The sequence below is a fragment of the Ipomoea triloba genome, chromosome 9 (genome assembly GCF_003576645.1).
Source record: "Ipomoea triloba cultivar NCNSP0323 chromosome 9, ASM357664v1".
NCBI classification, from domain to species: Eukaryota; Viridiplantae; Streptophyta; class Magnoliopsida; order Solanales; family Convolvulaceae; genus Ipomoea; species Ipomoea triloba.
In genome coordinates, this window is record NC_044924.1 from 3,980,371 (window position 1) to 3,997,582 (window position 17,212).

The 17,212-nt window shown below is 33.7% G+C and overlaps 1 protein-coding gene across 1 annotated transcript; it reads right to left on the reverse strand.

The window, feature by feature from the left end:
- Positions 1 to 10,494: 10,494 nt before the first annotated feature.
- LOC116028423 (protein GID8 homolog) lies at positions 10,495 to 14,079 on the reverse strand. The gene is made up of 6 exons (XM_031270139.1): positions 13,781 to 14,079; positions 12,606 to 12,765; positions 12,393 to 12,499; positions 11,557 to 11,688; positions 11,219 to 11,375; positions 10,495 to 10,883 (listed from the first exon to the last, which is right to left on the reverse strand). Exons 1-6 carry the CDS (start codon positions 13,781 to 13,783, stop codon positions 10,762 to 10,764), a joined length of 681 nt encoding a protein of 226 aa, XP_031125999.1. The 5' UTR covers positions 13,784 to 14,079; the 3' UTR covers positions 10,495 to 10,761.
- Between the last annotated feature and the right edge of the window lie 3,133 nt (positions 14,080 to 17,212).

The window sequence follows — 17,212 nt, forward strand, 5'->3', positions numbered from 1 at the left end:
TCATCAATCTCATGACGCTTTAGTATAAATATCGATTAGTTGTCATTTTCATTATCCCTTTATATATATATATATATATATATATATATATATATATATACACACACACACACACACAATTACTTCGTTCTTAGTAAAAGGGGTTTGCAATTCACTAGAAATGTTAAATTTTAATTTCTTCGATCAGTAAATTTTAATGAAAAGAGGGGCATTCTTGTATTAGTAAGTGAAGTTTGGTGGTGAAAGAACAAAGTGGCTCATGTACTACATCTTTTGTTAAGGGTTTTTTGAATTGGACTGCCCACACGTTAATCCGAGTCCGCTTATATACCAGATTTTAGGATGGTTTTAATAAAATTATGAGTTGGTTATGCTTCAAAAAAAAAAAAAAGGGGAAAAAGAACAAAGTGGTTAGTGTCCAAGACTGGAGCATCAGTATTGCATATTAGGATTCTATATTCTAGACATAGCTAAAATCCCCCTCCCTCTCCCTGTATTATTGATAATATATCATTTACTATTTCTATCTTTTTGTATCCTTATAAATACATATCTTCTTATACTTTAAATACAATGGATTGAACAATAATAAGATCCTTCCCATAACATTTGTTCTCATATGGCTTCTCCCTCTAAGAATATATTATTTACCATTCCTATTCTGATTGGAACTCGTTATATCCTTATAAATACATATCTTCATGTATTTTAAATGCAATAAATTAACCAATAATAAGACCATTCCTAAAACTATTGTTTTGATCTCATCTTTCACACAATTTTATGATAAAACTGATATCCTCATCTCAAGAAATGTGTGTTGGGTCCCTTCTTGTCCTAACCCAAACCTAATTTTGATCATTTCTTGAATCTTTTCACTTCTATAGAGTAGTACATATGTAGTCTACCTAATGAGCTCAACTCCGGTAATAGGCTATCAAGATCATCCACTTAACACTCCATGTGGCAGTATGATTATGATTATATGGGTTGATATATAGAATAAGAAGCTAGTCTTGAGATAGATCATTTATCATCTTTTATGTGTAAAAAATAAATATTATTTTTAAAAAAAAAAAGAGTAGGTGTATGGGCTGGTGGAACAAAAGATCAGATGAACTTCCTCCTAATTTTTCCCAATGGGTTTAAAGCTTTAATTTGAAATTGTATGACCCAGTCCACGTTCAATTGGATTGTAACTTGATTAAGTTACTTTATCCATATTTTTTTATCAATGTATCAAGAAAAAAAAATGATTAAAAACAAGAATCTAAGAATTAATTAAGTAAAGTATAAATAAGTGATTGGATTGTAAATATATAGACATTGACTACATTCACATTGCATAATTGTTTGAAGCTCAATTATTGTTGAAATGAGACAGTTTAGGAATGGTGAGCTGATTGGATTGAAGACAAGGTGAAAAGCAGAAGGATGATCATATCGAATCTCAAGCTTTAATGATGAAAATGGCTACAAATCTTTCATTAAAAGGATAAGAAAACTAAAGCAACAATGCAATGTTGGATGGAAGACATCATAAGTGACACAAAGGTGGTGTTTGATATAGCCTAGGTAGGGGAAAGATAGGGAGCAACATCATTAATTTAGTGCCTAATAAATATACTTTAATAATTCATCTTATCAAACACATGACATAACCTTTTAATGGATTATAATTACCAAAAGCTTCCTATTTATGGACAAACATCTCCTTTTTCATGCTCCCTACATTGAGGAGAAAGGGGTTCCCTAAGGATTTTATCTTTTATATTATGTATATATATGTCTTTTTTTTTCTTTTTTTTTAATGGTAAAGTGATGACTATAATGCTTTTTCTTAACCCAAGAACTTATGCCATGCATGATATTGTTCTAAGAGTATCAAACAAAGATTAACAAATGTGATAATAGGGTCTTGGGTATGGTATCCGTATTATATTTGCGAGACGAATTTAAAAATAAATGTGTTATGGGTAAATCTTTTACATACAAGTATTTAATTTTTAATTGAAAGTTAATTATTACTACGTAAAGTATTATGTTTTGACTAAAATTTGATACGTTTTACTTTAAAATTGTTATGTGATGCTTCACCTATCACATTACATTATTTTAGTGAACCAATAATATGTACATTTGAAAATCTATAACATTTTAAGTTAAAATTTAATAGTTTAAAGAATTATTATTTTATATCCAAACCAATTTCGCAGAGGGAGCCATTGCTTGGCATTATTAGGAGCCTTCAAACCCCCGGTGATAAAATGCGGAGCTCCGTACACTTGGGGGTGGCTTGAGTGTCAAGGGTGGGAGGTGTTAGAGCTATTGCTTAGGGTGAATACGTGAATGGTGCCCGGGGGGAAACTACGGAGATCCGTACCCCGGGGATTGGTGTTCACTCGAAGGGTAGCGGATGTCGATAAAAAAGGGACTTGGGCATTGGTCCCACACTTTGTGTAGGGTAAGAAACATGATGATTACGCAAGAATCGATGATGAATGGTTTTTGGGAGACTTTATGTTTGAGCTTTTTAAAATACATCATATGTATATATAGCCTTTTGGCCTTAGTTTGTGATAGGTGTGTATATATTTCTTGCATGAGATCACTTTTGGGTCCTTGTTTGTATATAACGCTATTTTGAGTTTTATAAAATTCAGCTTTTATAAAAAAAAAATAAAAAAAAAAAATCTTATACAGATTGTTACAATCTTATGCAGATTTGTGTATTAAGATTAAGATATGCTCTTGTTCTCAAAAAAAAAAAAGATTAAGATATGCTCCCTACATTGAGGAGAAAAGGATCCCCATGCCAGGATTTTATCTTTTATGTTTTTCTAGGAAAGTGAATAGTAGCACAATAATATAATGCCTTTTATTTTTCCTAATCCAAAAAGATTTGGCATGCATGAAGCTGTACAATATCTAAGAGTATCCAAAAACAACATTATAAAATTTGATCAAATCAAGGTGCGTTTGGTTCGCACATGGGAATCGGAATCGGAATTGGTATCAAATACTTGGTAATGGTAATGGGTTTTGGTGAAAGTATTTAGCATGTTTGGTAGTTGGGTGGAATGGGAATGATTATTAACAGTTGGGGAAGAAATGATAAAGTGAAATGAAACCCTTATTTAATAAGGGTATGAGTTTTCTCATTAATGGGGTATTCCAAACCCATAGTAACATTCTCACAACCTATCAACCAAACACTAACAATAACTTTCATACACATTCCCTATGCCTAAACCCCCAACCAAACACACCCCAATATTATTTACCTCCACATTCATCAGTATTTAAGATGCGTAATACTTTATATTTTCTTACTTTTTACTTAATTTTTATTCCTTAATAATTGATTTAAAAAAGAGGTTGGTTGTCGTATTTTTTATTCATCATGTATTAATTGATTTAGAACAAATGAGTTTGTCACAATTTTTCTTCCTCCTTCTTTCCTCCAATTAAATTAATATAGACATATGACAACAATTTTATTTTCTAACAATACACTATTTAGCCAAGGACCTTGTAAGCTTTTGTTTTAATAATTAATTTATTATTTAATATGATAACAAAGTTATTGTTTGTAAGCTTAATTGATTTTAAACCGTTTATTCATTTTATAAACTATAATTATTTATTTATGAAGGTAGGAATGCGGTTATTTATTATTTTACATTTAGGTAAACACCTAAAAAAAATTTCATAATTATTATATATTGTGTATGTAAATTTGTTAAAAACTTGTGAATCATATTTCAAGTTATTTGATATTAATATTTTTTCTTTAATTTGTAGGTATGAAAATATATGTTAAGTTCAGATATATGATTTTTTTTGGGGCCATATCTCGGCCTATAAAATCATATGATCAGTCCAATCCTGACAGCCATATTGTGTGAGTTTCGATCAAACACCATTCGATAATGAAAAAAAAAAAATCATCAGGAAATGAATGCAATTAAGCTAGTGTATGTGACAAAAAGAGAATATTGGCAGTCTGCAAGGTAAGGTGCAGGAATCAGGTGCAAAGGCTATCAAACAATGAGCAAACTCACAACAACAAAAGTCCAATTAAGCATGCATATATGCATGCATGCACCAAAGTAGTGGGCTGACAGTAACATGGCCCGTACGTAGTTGTCATTCTTTAAACATTTCAGTTCCCATGCCAGGCCAAAAGGGCCGGTGGTTGTTTCAGATATAAAACAGACCACACCCATCACAATCAACTATCATCTAATGGGTCGATCACATTTACAATTCACTCCATTTTGCCCCAATGTTAAATTACTTGCGTAGCAATTCCGATGACAGGATGCTGAACTCGCCTCTCATAGCTGGAATACAGCATTTGATTAAGCATTAACTTTTAAAAATTGTGAAATAATAATTTTTATATTTCATCAAACATATACACATCTTATGATGACTACGGCTTTATTATAAAAATTCTATCAACAATATAATAGCACTTTTCTTGAGTGATATTATACCAATCTTACATGATCTCCCTTTTTCGAGACCATAATCCTAGTACCTATCTCCTAATTTGTCCTCAAGGCACCCTTGATTATGTAGGGTCAAGTTCAAAACATCACTTATTAGTAATTTAGTATATTATATTACTGCATTTTCTCTTCTATGTTGTCATTTCTACTAGTATTAATTAAGAAATTAAAACTTGTTTTTATAAATATAAACAAAAATTTAGTTATGATGTAATACAAAAATCAATTTATCTCCTTATAAGCTTAGGGATTTAGGAATCTAATTAAGATATTATCTCGCAAAGTATGAAAACTTAATTATATATAAAAAAAAATTACCCGAAAATTATTTTTAAAAAACTTTTTAAAAAAATATCCTTCTCTCTAAACTCTTTGCTTCTTCTTTTCCTTGGTTCGGCAGCCGCCCCCGCATGCTTAGCGGAGGCGGCGTCTTCTCCTCTTCACGATTGTCATTTTCTTTTGCTCTTTTCTCTCTGCCTCTCCTCTCCATTTTCGCCTCCCCCATCGCCGTCCACCACACCTACGATCTCGCACTGTCGCCGTGTTCTTCGGCTATCGCCGCCCCTTTTCCTTCCCTTCCGACATTATTCCTCTTCCCTAGCTTCGGATCTGTCAAGAAGTACATCACCATTGAATAAGGAAAAGAAGGTTTTGGGTTTTGCAAAAGGTGAAGTAGGAAGGAGTGGTTTTTCTTGATTCAAAGCAGTGTTGTTTTTTTATTAGTAAGTTTCGTTGCTATTATATCTTTCGTTTATTTATCGAATTTGTTGCTTCTCGCATCTTTAGTAAGTTTATTCCCTCTCGCTTCTTTTGCGAGTTTATTCCCTCTCGTTTTTTTGCCGAGTTCTTGTTATAAGCGTACGTAGAACGATAATTGGTCATGGCGTATGTGAACCACAAAAGAATGAAGATTGATACTCGGGTGGTGTCAACGACTTTTGAACTAGAGTATGCCTTCGTTATGTTTGACCAAATTACTATTGACAGTAAAGAAGCTTGGAGTGCTCCTGTCGACTTCAGCTTCAAATTTGTGAAACAGTCTGCGATTCAAGTTTTCGATAACATTGCTAGGAAATTTGTTTCTATGTCTGACTGTAAGGAATGTTTCTCCATTCCATTAATCTTTCTTGTAAACGTTTCCGCTTATGATTCAATGAATTAGTCTCGAGAGATTATTATCAAAAAAAATTACCCATTCCAAAAAAGAATATGATTCTTTAATTTGTAAAAGGAAAGCGACAAATGGTGTGGCAACAAGAGAGTATTGCCTAAATAAGGGATAGGGTGAATATTGGTTGGATTACTATTTACTACTAGATGCCAGACAAAAAGAAGAAATGGTAAGTGCACCCAACTCATGTATATATATATAGAGGACCATAAGTCTCAAGAATCTACATTTTCCTACATAAAAGCTGCTTCTTAGTTATTACCATCCAAAATTCATTATAATAATAATAATGAAAACTTATATGATACCATTCTAATAGGTATAATATTATCTCTTGAAGATAGTTCAATTAGAACTAATTGTAACCAACTCGATTCAATCGATTTGACCACACTCAGTAGTCGTTCCTAACGCTACGGGAAGCTCATGTAGACTTCTCGACCTCACCTGAGGATATGTGACGAGCATTTTATGTCCAATCACACGTACGTCTTTCTAATAGTAACAAGACATCCCATGCACTTGGCATCACCTGTCCGAACGATCAACTTCCAATGTACACGTTTAAGATATGCCGAAATATTCACATGTGTCCCCTCAACTCCTATAAATACCCCATGTGCCACACCAAGGAGGGCGTAGAAAAACTGTAGACACTCAATGGATATACATATTTCCTAACTTGGATACGAAGGAATTTACTCCATCACATTGCACACCCGTTGTGTTGTATATAATATAACGTGGAGCATACCTAATACCGACCATGAACCAATGTACGCCGAGGCCCATGAAAGATGTAAATATCGAGTTTCCCAAATAATCCTAGGTTCTCCACACTAGTACACTTCACCCATACTGATTGGTCAAAGTCCTCCAATGATATAGTCCCGAAATCGAAAAAACCTAGCCTATAAGGAAAAGGGAAAAGGAATATGAAAATAGGGCCAGGACATCGAATGGTTTATGATTTGGCATTGTTACAATAGTGCTCTGTCACCCCACTATGGTGGAGGGGATGCAGAAAACGTTTTGGCGAATTGAAGGAGAGAGAGGTATAGAATGGGGACAAAGTGGAATTCAATGAGAATGTGAAAAGAGCCAAGTCAGCTTTGGCAATGGCAGAAGAGACAAGAGGAAAGAGAGGTAAATGGATGGGGAGGAAAGCTAGCTCTACATATATAGCGTCAAAAATGTCAATTCCCTTGGCTGCCTTTTTCTCGAGACAAATGAGTTTCAAGAAAATAGGCTCCTTGATTTGATGTCTCATGAGAGGTGCTTATTGCCAATTCCTTCCATTTGGGGCATCCACTATTCACCCCCATCAATCTTTACTACTGCATTTGATTCATGCTAATAGTGTTATTATGGGGGATGGTTCTTCCTTAACTCTCTAATTCAATTTAGATTATGTGCATGTTGAACTTGGCTTTAGTTGAACTATAGGTTCATTATGTGCATATTAAATTTCACTTCGGTTGAAATGGATTCAAAATCAGTCTTGATTTTGAGATTATATATTGATTTGGATCAAGCTAGTCCTCTGTTATAATAGCTCCATCTAATATATCATCTTTAATTTGTGAATGTTTCTATTTTCTAATACCCATTTTCTAGACTTGAGCATTTTGCAAATTAAGGAAGATGAGTTTTCTTCTTCTTCTTCTTTCTTTCTTTTTTTTTTTTTTTTTTTTTTTNTTTTTTTTTTTTTTTTTTTTTTTTTTTTTTTTTTTTTTTTTTTTTTTTAAATAAGAATTGAGCATTTTGCATAGGAAGATGAGTTTTCATTTTGTTAGACTTGAGCATTTTGCACATGAAAATAAGTTTTCATTATTTTTTTTCTTGGTATATTCAATGTTTTTGGAGCAAAAAAAAAAAAACACTTATTTGAAATTTCGTACCACGGCAAAAACATACCAAAACTCTTGCTATTTTGTATTGTCACTTCACACTTGTATGTAAAGCCTATAAGTCTTTGTGCAACTTACCTACAACAAATCCCTCAACCAACAATTGTTTATTCTCTCACACTTAACATATATCATTGGTTCGAATCAGAGATGGGCAAACCCAAACCCAGGATTCTTGAAGTTGTACACAAATGTGACAGGGTCACACTTGTGTGAGACCGTCTCACGGATCCTTATTCGTGAGACGGGTCGGGTCGGGTTAAGGCACCATGCAAATGTCGCACTTATATGTGCAAATGTCATACTTATATGTTCAAATATAACACTAATCAAGAATACAATTTTTGTTACTTATTAGAGAAAAAGTAATACATTTTTCATAATAAGTAATGTTGACAAGTGCCCCTCACTTATAAGGGCAAATATAATACTTTTTGTGGAAAAAATGTAATACTTTTAAATCAAAATGTAAAAGTATTGTATTTTCCCATAAAAGTATTACATTTACCCTTATAAGTAACAAAAATTTTATTCCTGATTAGTATTACATTTGAGCTTATAAGTATGACATTTGTGCATATAAGTGTTACATTTACATCTTGACCCGACCCGACCCGACCCGACTCATGGTGAGACGGTCTCACACAAGTTTTTGCCATGTGACAGTGGATTTAGCAAGAAATCAAATGGGGCTTGGTTGGGTGTTGAGGGACAAACTTGGACAGTTTATAGCCACTTCAAGCATTCCAGGCAAAGGCGTATCCACCCCGAAGGAAACAAAGGCATGGGAAGCGTTGGGTTGTATCAAAAGACAAAACGTTGATCATGTTTAAGTTGAGACAGACGCCCTTCAGATCATTCAGAGTTTAAACCGAGATGAGGACTTGTCCTCCTTTGATCTAGAGATTCTTGATGTTAAAGATTTGCTACATTCATTTACCCAAATAGCAATCTCTTATGTTAGCCGTACTATAAATATGGTTGCTCATATCTTAGCTAGGAAAGTATGTTCTATGTTTGTACGTAAAGAGTGGAATTCTACCCCTCCTCCTGTTATCATCAACGCAGTTATGCATTGATTTGAATTAATGACTTGTTTTGGTTAAAAAAAAAAAAAAAACAGATATCACAGCTGGTTACTCACCATAACAGCTGGTACTAATTTCTACTAACCCTAGATATGATCTAACCCATCAATATGATTACAAAAGCTTATTACAATCCATGACCATGTATAGCACATGTATTATAATTTATAAGTTGTACATTAGAAGTAAATGTGGGTGAAAAAGAAACGTCAGAATAACAGAATCAAATTTTCTGCAGAAGGGGCCACCACTCCTTTTGGATTCTTAACAGTAAATTTTGACAGTGATACAACATACAGTACTATACAACCAAGAAGTGGGCTCGTTTCCCCACCCTACCCCATGCCACCATCACCCATCCCTACCCTTTCCCTTCTCTGGATCATAGAATTCGAGTCCCCCAATGCAACCAAAATCTTAAGCACTATGAAGATACTGCAGCAAGGGAGGGGCACACCTCCTTTAAAAGACCCAAACCCTTAGCACTTTCGTGTCTCTCACCTGCCTCCATTTCCTTCCTCATCAGTTGACTATTACAAAACCCCAAAAGAAAAGAAAAAAAAAAAAGAAATTTTTTTGCATTGTATGTATAAAGCCCACATACAGAGTCTTGGCTTGGCATTCTTGATTTGAAGGCAGTGGAAATGGGTGGGTGTGTGAGGAGTCTGACGTGGACGAAGAGGAGGAAGAAGAAGAAGCACTGCAATAATGGAGGTCTGCTATGGCGGATGAGAGCGGCTGTGAAGAAGGCGGTCAATGGCGGGGGCAGACGGCAAGCGAAATTCCAATATGACCCTTCCAGTTATGCGCTCAACTTTGATGATGGGGTGGGAGATGATGAGAGGGCAAAGTATGCAGTGTTTACCCACCGCCGCCGCCATGATTCTTGTGAAACTGAGAATTGTTCCAAGATTGCAACTGCTGTTCCCACATTGGTCTGTGTACTGTGGATGGAAACCTAGAAAAATGTTTGACTTTTCTTCTTCTTCTACCTTAACTTAGTCGAAATTAAAGAGTATTCTAATCTTCACCATTTGAAGGCGATCTGTGCTTTTTATCTGTTTCTCTTCACTTCAATTGTTGTAAAAAAATCTTGCCCACTTTGAAAAAAGATCGCCGTGTTCTATAGATATTTTTAAGGATCATTGGTAAATTCCTTCTTGGGAAACACGAACGAATGCGTGAAATTCCTTCTTGGGACTATGCAAAGCAAAACAGCCTGCAGCTGTAGTGCTGCCTTGACTCTGGAGAAAATCTGTTGCTCTAGTCACTTCTACATTCCCTCGAAAGTATTAAAATTAAAAAAAAAAATTGCAAATGCCAACGGTCCTTCAATAATTTATTACTTTTTTATTACGAGAATGGTCAAAGACTCAAAGGTATTGTCACAATGTCACATTGATGGATAATGCCCAAAAATATAAATATGTATTAGTTGTTTATTAGTTTTTAAAAAAAAAAATCCAAACTCTATGTGGAAAACAAAATACCACCTTTCAACTAAGAATTTGTTTTTCTTAACTTTTGAGAACTCTAAATTCCAATGGAAAACATTTTCCATCAAACCAAATAATGGAATCTATTTTCCTGGTAATTTGTTTTCCATGGAATTTGAATTCCATTTTCTTCAAATATTTTCCAACGACATTTTCCAACGAACCAAACCGGCTGTTAGAGTTTTGCAAATTTCATGGGAAGAAACATTTGCAAAATGGAAAATGGTTACCGCACTGACGGCAGAGATAACGAAATAATTAAATCACGTCAGTGTGATGGGTAGGGGAGATGAACAAAGAGGAGAGGGGAAGGAATGGGTAAAAGAATATGTCATGATTGTTTAATTTTGGTCACCTCAGTCATGCAACTTTACAGCCATTTGCTACTTACTGATATGATGGCATAATGGTTAACCAGGAACCACGCAAAGCAAAGATGGAGAATGTGACATTTAACAAAGCACTCTGGCACAAAGGTGGCTTGTTGTGACATGAGTCACAAAGGACAACTTGATACAATCGTGGCGGGGCGAGCATATCAACCACCCTGAACCTCACATGCAGCTTCCTGCCGTTCGTTCAGACATCAGGATCTTCGAGTGCAGCAGTAGACACAATTTTTATGCGAGGGTAAGCAAGTTTCTCATCAAGCTCGTTTTGCGCCCATATCAACATCTTCAATAAGCTTGGAAGCTTTGGATCTACAATTTATTTCACATAAAATGACTTAGCAGCTGAAAAGCAATTGATTGAGCTTACTATTACTACACATAGAATTCCCTGCTTCACTTTTCACAATATCTCCCCACTCTGCAGAATTCTCTTCACATATAAGGTTTCTACTTGACATTTACTCCATAATTTTATTTCTTTATTTAGTTATTTTAATTTGGCACTCAATGGGGAAGGCTAGAATTCATCTTAGATATTTTACTCTATTCACAAAAGTTGTGAAAAGTGCCATACACTTTTTAGATTCTGATTTCTTCTATAGCACAAGAGATCAGTGATGCTCTTTGATGGATAAAAGACAGACCTTTCTCATGGCTTTGACTAGTGAGAATTGCAGCATTGACTTCACTTGCTGTCTTGAGACGCTGTGACATATCTACAAGCTCTCCAAGAGGGCAGTTCTCAACATCTTCAAACGCCAGCAATGTCATTGTCCTCTCCAACTCATCAAGAAAGCCATACTGCAGGAATAATTAAAATTGGTACAGTAGTCATTCATGAGTCATGACAAAAAAAACAAGAAATCCTGAACGATTCTATCCATCGGTCCAGTCTATTAAACCAATGAACTAGCATCTGCCTCCTGAATGATAATTGTGCATAAGATGATAATCATGCCAGAATTGGAAGAAATATAATTACATTTTCCTCTCCCCTTGGAGCAAGTTCTTCATGAGCAAACTCTAAAGCCTCTTCCACTTTGTGATGCCGTATCAGTTCTATCAACCTTTGCTGTTGGAGGTGAAAAAAGAGCTGTGGATTTGTATCCAGTATCTGCATCCAAGAATGAAAATTATTATTCATAAACAAATGAAACTAGCAACAACCCTAAATGCCATCATTTGTCTAAAATCACACAAGTCCATTAAAGAGTGTATGCAAATCTCAGAAAATAATTATGGCTAAACGAGAGAAAGAAAACTTCATCCAGAGTTCTTTCTGTGTATCAGTTGCAAATTTTGCCAAATCTATCACTCATCAGAAACTGTAAATTACTTGTCTAGTTGTCTTAGTGGTTGGCTAGTTGCAACCTGTTTAGTGCAAAGAATAATGTTTTTCACAGGCTGCAGTACCCTGCTGCTTAACATTGACTATTTTGGAAAACTCAATTTCACATCGATAGGGTGCATAAAAGATAGCTAGAAGTTGCAATACATAATGACTAATTTAATTCTTAGCCAAAACCACCTCAAAGTCAGTATTGTCAATAATATAGCAATAGAAGGAATTATTCATGTAGACAAGTACAAGCTTCCCTGTTAGTAAAAGTTCCCACCTGTCTACTCGGTGTCTCAGTATAATATGTGCTGTGTATTTAGTCAACCAATGAGATCTTTTGCAACTAATGCTTTGGACACTTTTCAGAGCAATAGAAACATTAGTTATTTGAGAAAAGGAGGCAGCATACACAGAGTGGGGATGAGAGACCTTTCCACACAACTATAATATGAATTTTAAAATAAATAACATAGGCGTACCTCAGGGTTCAAATCATTAACTTTTTCAATTGCATCCTCAATATTACCAGATTGCACTGCCTTCTTAACTGCCATCCGATCGGTAATGGTTGCAAGATCAATATCAGCTAGTTATCCATAGGAAGAATCAATTCTCAAAGGTATGCGGTCAATTAAATGGAGTCTTAATACCAAAACATAAATAGAATCAATGCGACATTATTACGAGGATACGTTCAGTCCCAGATTCAATTCTGAACTTTTCTGCTGCTTCCACGTAACCCTCGGTGACTAGGAAGTTCATCACTAACTTATTCATATCTTCTTTTCTAATCTTAACATCATTCAGCCTTTTCTCCCACTCTCCTCTGGTGATTACTTTCTTTGATGTTGCCTATATATGGCATCAAAGATAAATGTATTGCCACAACAATAAAAAGATTTAGAAATCCAAAACCAACCATAATGGGCAAGTCCATCAAAGTAGTACATACTCTCATATAAAACTACGTGAGTAAAAAGTATGTTACTTGATTCCATTTATGTTCATCAATGCATTAAGCTACGTATTAATACTATGTAATTTGATGCCATTTAAAAACAACTGAGAATTGGAAAAACTTAAAGAATAGCATTTGAAAGTGATAAATAAAGCAAATAGCATGCACACTGGAATCCAACTCATTGAACATCAGAGCATATGGCTAAATTCAGCATATAATTATGATATGAAGCTACAAGTATACATCCCAAATCGGGACTACTAATTTCAAGAACAATCATATAGAAGCCATGATCAACTTAAAGGAAAAATGCATTTAAAACAGATGCAAGACACATCAAATATTATATGGAAGGTGAGTTATTATCAGTGTCTGAAATAGGATTATAGTATCAATAGAATTAACATGGTACATCTCAATAAGATTGAACTTCAAAGATTTAGCCTCAACTGATTACACTATATATCTAGGGGGAGAAAAATACTCCATTACAAACAATATAGTATAGTATCAAAAATGGAACTCTACTTTTCCTGTCACTTTAAGTATTTCTACTTTAAGTACACACATACTGTTCCTCGTACAGCACATTGCCAATTTAGCCTCAAAACAGTAATGTCCAGCACAAAACTTCAACTGCAAGCCATACTTTAAAAGATAGGCTAAACCTACGAACATTCCTAAATCCTAATTGCCGAATTCATCCAAAAAGGAAAAAAATAAATAAAGTTCAACTGGATGCTCTTGCATTCATATTTCATAATTTATTCGTATTCGTGCTCTCATCTCTCCCTTAACTCGATTGAAATATAGCTGCTCCATTATACACTGGACTTGTTTTTCTCTATAAATCATACGATAAAGTAATCAATAAAATAGATCAATCAATTGTTATGCTTCTCTTACCATGGCTCCAGTTTCTGCTAATCGGCATATAACAATCCAGAACTATTAGCACTGGCCAATTCAGGCCACCAGCTGCGCAGCCAATCGAATTTCTTCTCCGGTTCAAAGAGATACGAGTTTTTGGTATATTTCTGTATATTGAGGAAATAGGTAACGTGTGTGTATCTGCGTAGAACAGTTCAGTGGAAAATAGGTTGAGTGCAAATGGTACCCAGAAGATTCCCGTGCTTCCTTGCCAGATCGGAGAAGGAGGGTTGAAATCCGTCGCTCATGAATTCCCAAAAGTGCCCTCGGTATTTCGATGTATGAGTGACAGAGTGATGAGTGAGTTTATCACATTGGAAAATTGATAAGAATATTTACGAATTTTAATGCTATTTGGAAAATTCAAAATTAATAATTTTTAGTATCTTATTCTTTTTCATTAATTATTTTTAGATAGATAAATGTATAAATAAATTAATTATTTGTTTATCTTTTTTCTTATAAAAATAAATGATTTTTTTAATTAATAAATGTAGCATACATTATAGTGAATTTTATGAAATTTTCTTATCATCAGAAGCCCATAATAATGGCACGACTAATGAAATAAATTCTCATAACTGCTAAAGAACAACTAAAATTTGTGTTTCAACTCTATCAGACTATCAGGCATTATATTATCTTAACTTATATTCATATTATTATTACTACTACTATATGCATTAATAATGCATAACAAAAACAACGTAATAGTCTAGATGTATATAATATTCCGCAATTTATCCAAATTCAATAACTCAACAAATCAAATTTATTTATAAAAATTCAAATTATTTTAGATAATTAAATATTCAAATAATGATTTGTCTTAATATATTCCATTGGGATACCAACGATGTATTTTGAATGTATATACTCTTCCGCAATTTTTCCAAACTTAATAACTATTTGGATTTAGGTGCATTATTTTAATTCTTTTGAGTACATTTTTTGTGTGCATAGTTTTCCTTCTCCGGGTGCATAATTTTCCATCGAGTTCATAAAAAAATTACCTTCATTATAAGTGGTTGATATGGATTAGATCAATGATTCAAATCTCACCTTCGCACCTGATTTCTTCACTATATACACACACGTGCGCGCGCACATGCGTGTGTAATCTACTTCCCCTATCTCATTTTATGTGAATGATTCACTTAACGACGCTTAGGGATGAGCATAGAGTGTATTTTGGTTGAGTTCACATCTAATCCATTAAAGGTTAATTTGAAAAATACCACCTGCATCTAGGTCCACTTAGGGTATGAATCCAATCCATCTCGATCCACTAATGACAGATTGGATGCTAATATGATGACATAATTTAAGTTTAAAAAATGAAAATAAATAGGTTTGGCAGGATAATAATTGTAGCACTTACTGGGAAATGAGAGTTTTAGCTAACCACAACTAGGTTATTTCTATTAAATGAGAGTTGGTCATGGCCCTTAATTTCCCTATATACATCCGCATGAACTGCATCCAAACCACTTGTGGCGAATTTCTTTTAAATGATCAAATTTGCACAACATCCACTTTAAGTGAACGCGGATGGGGTGATACCAGATTTCACAGATTTGGCAGATTGAGGTGTATTTGACGGATCATTGTTTACCTTACGGATCATTGTTTACCCCTAACCAGACTTGATTGAAATTATTGTTAGTTTAATTTTTATAATATATTAAGTTTGTTATTGGGTGTAACTATTATACAGTTAAACTATATTAAAAAATTATTAAATATGAAAATCACATTTAAAAATAAAAAAAATAAACAAAGAAAAAAAATGGTTTGACCTATAAATAGTAAAATGATACAAATGAAATATTATATATTTGTTGTAATTAAGTAATATTTTATTTATTTATTTATATTCAAACTTATTACCAAACAAATAGATTTCCTTTACGCCCCACTAAAAATCAAACATGCGACCTCTCACCTAAAAAGATCACAGCTATGCCACTTGACCATAAGGCTTTTGACAAACTTATATTTATTATGACATCATCGATGGTATTTTGGATGTACATAATATTTTTGCAGTTTTTTCTAACTCACTAAATTGACAAAACAAGTTTATTTCTAAAAATTTGAAATTATTTTAGGCAATTGAATATCCAATTATTGACGTGCCTCAAAATAGTTGATGGGAATACCAAAGTGATATTTTAGACATATATAATCATCTATATTTTCTCTAAAGAGTTAATTCCAGCAATGGTCCTCTGACAATGTTGATTTTCCAAAATTAGTCCTCAACTTTTAATTTGGACAATTTAGGTCCCTTGACTTTCAAATTCTTTCCAATGTTGGTCCTTTCGTCAAATTTTGGTTAAGTTGAAGTCAAATGAAGGGGTACAATTGTCCGTTCACCTGTTTAGTGTATTATTATTCGTATTTCTCTTGTTTTATACGCTGTATATATGAATATAATCTTAGTCGAAGTCTCAATCGAAGCCATATAATCTCAGTCGTATATATAGCGTATAGGATAGGAAAAATACGAGTAATAATACACTGTACAAGTGAACGAACAATTTTACCCATTCATTTGACCTCAACTTAACTAAAATTTCATGAAAGGACTGACATTGGAAAGAATTTGAAAGTCAAGGAACCTAAATTGTCCAAATTAAAAGTCAGGGACTAATTTTGGAAAATCAACATAGTCAGAGGACCATTGCTGGAATTAACTCTTTCTCTAAACCATGTATTTTAGATATATACGGTCGTTCACAATTTTTATAAACGGGGTATATTTTAGATACATATGATCGTTCACAGTTTCTCAAAACCGGGTATTTTATATATATATATATAATCGTCCACAATTTTTCTAAACTGGGTATAGATATATATAATCGTCCACAGTTTCTCTAAACTGGGTATTTTAGATATATAAAATAGTCCAACGATTTCTTTAAACTGAGTACTTTAGATATATACGATCATTCACAGTTTCTCTAAACCGGGTACTTTAGATATATACGATCATCCACAGTTTCTCCAAATCTAATGCAATTAATGATTTGTTAGAAAATAATTGATTGGGATATGAGCGTGGTATTTTGGATGTACATAATAGTGGTATTTTGGATGTACATAATAGTTTGCATGTTTTTCAAACTCAATAACTTTGACAAAACAAGTTTATTTCTAAAAATTTGAAATTATTTTAGACGATTGAATATTCAATTAATGACGTGCTTCAAAATAGCCGATGAAAATATCGAAGTGGTATTTTAGCTATATATAATCGTCCACAATTTTTCTAAATCGAATATTTTAGATATATATGATCGTCAACACTTTCTCTAAACCCGGTATTTTAGATATATATAATCGTCAACCGTTTCTCAACGGGTATTTTAAATATATACAATCGCCCACAATTTTACTAAA

Coding starts and splice junctions, on each gene's coding strand:
- LOC116028423 (XM_031270139.1), bottom strand. Junction 11,376..11,556: donor CTCCAAGGGGAGAGGAAAAT/GTAATTATATTT, acceptor TTATTCCTGCAG/TATGGCTTTCTTGATGAGTT. Junction 10,884..11,218: donor TAGTCAAAGCCATGAGAAAG/GTCTGTCTTTTA, acceptor AATAAATTGTAG/ATCCAAAGCTTCCAAGCTTA.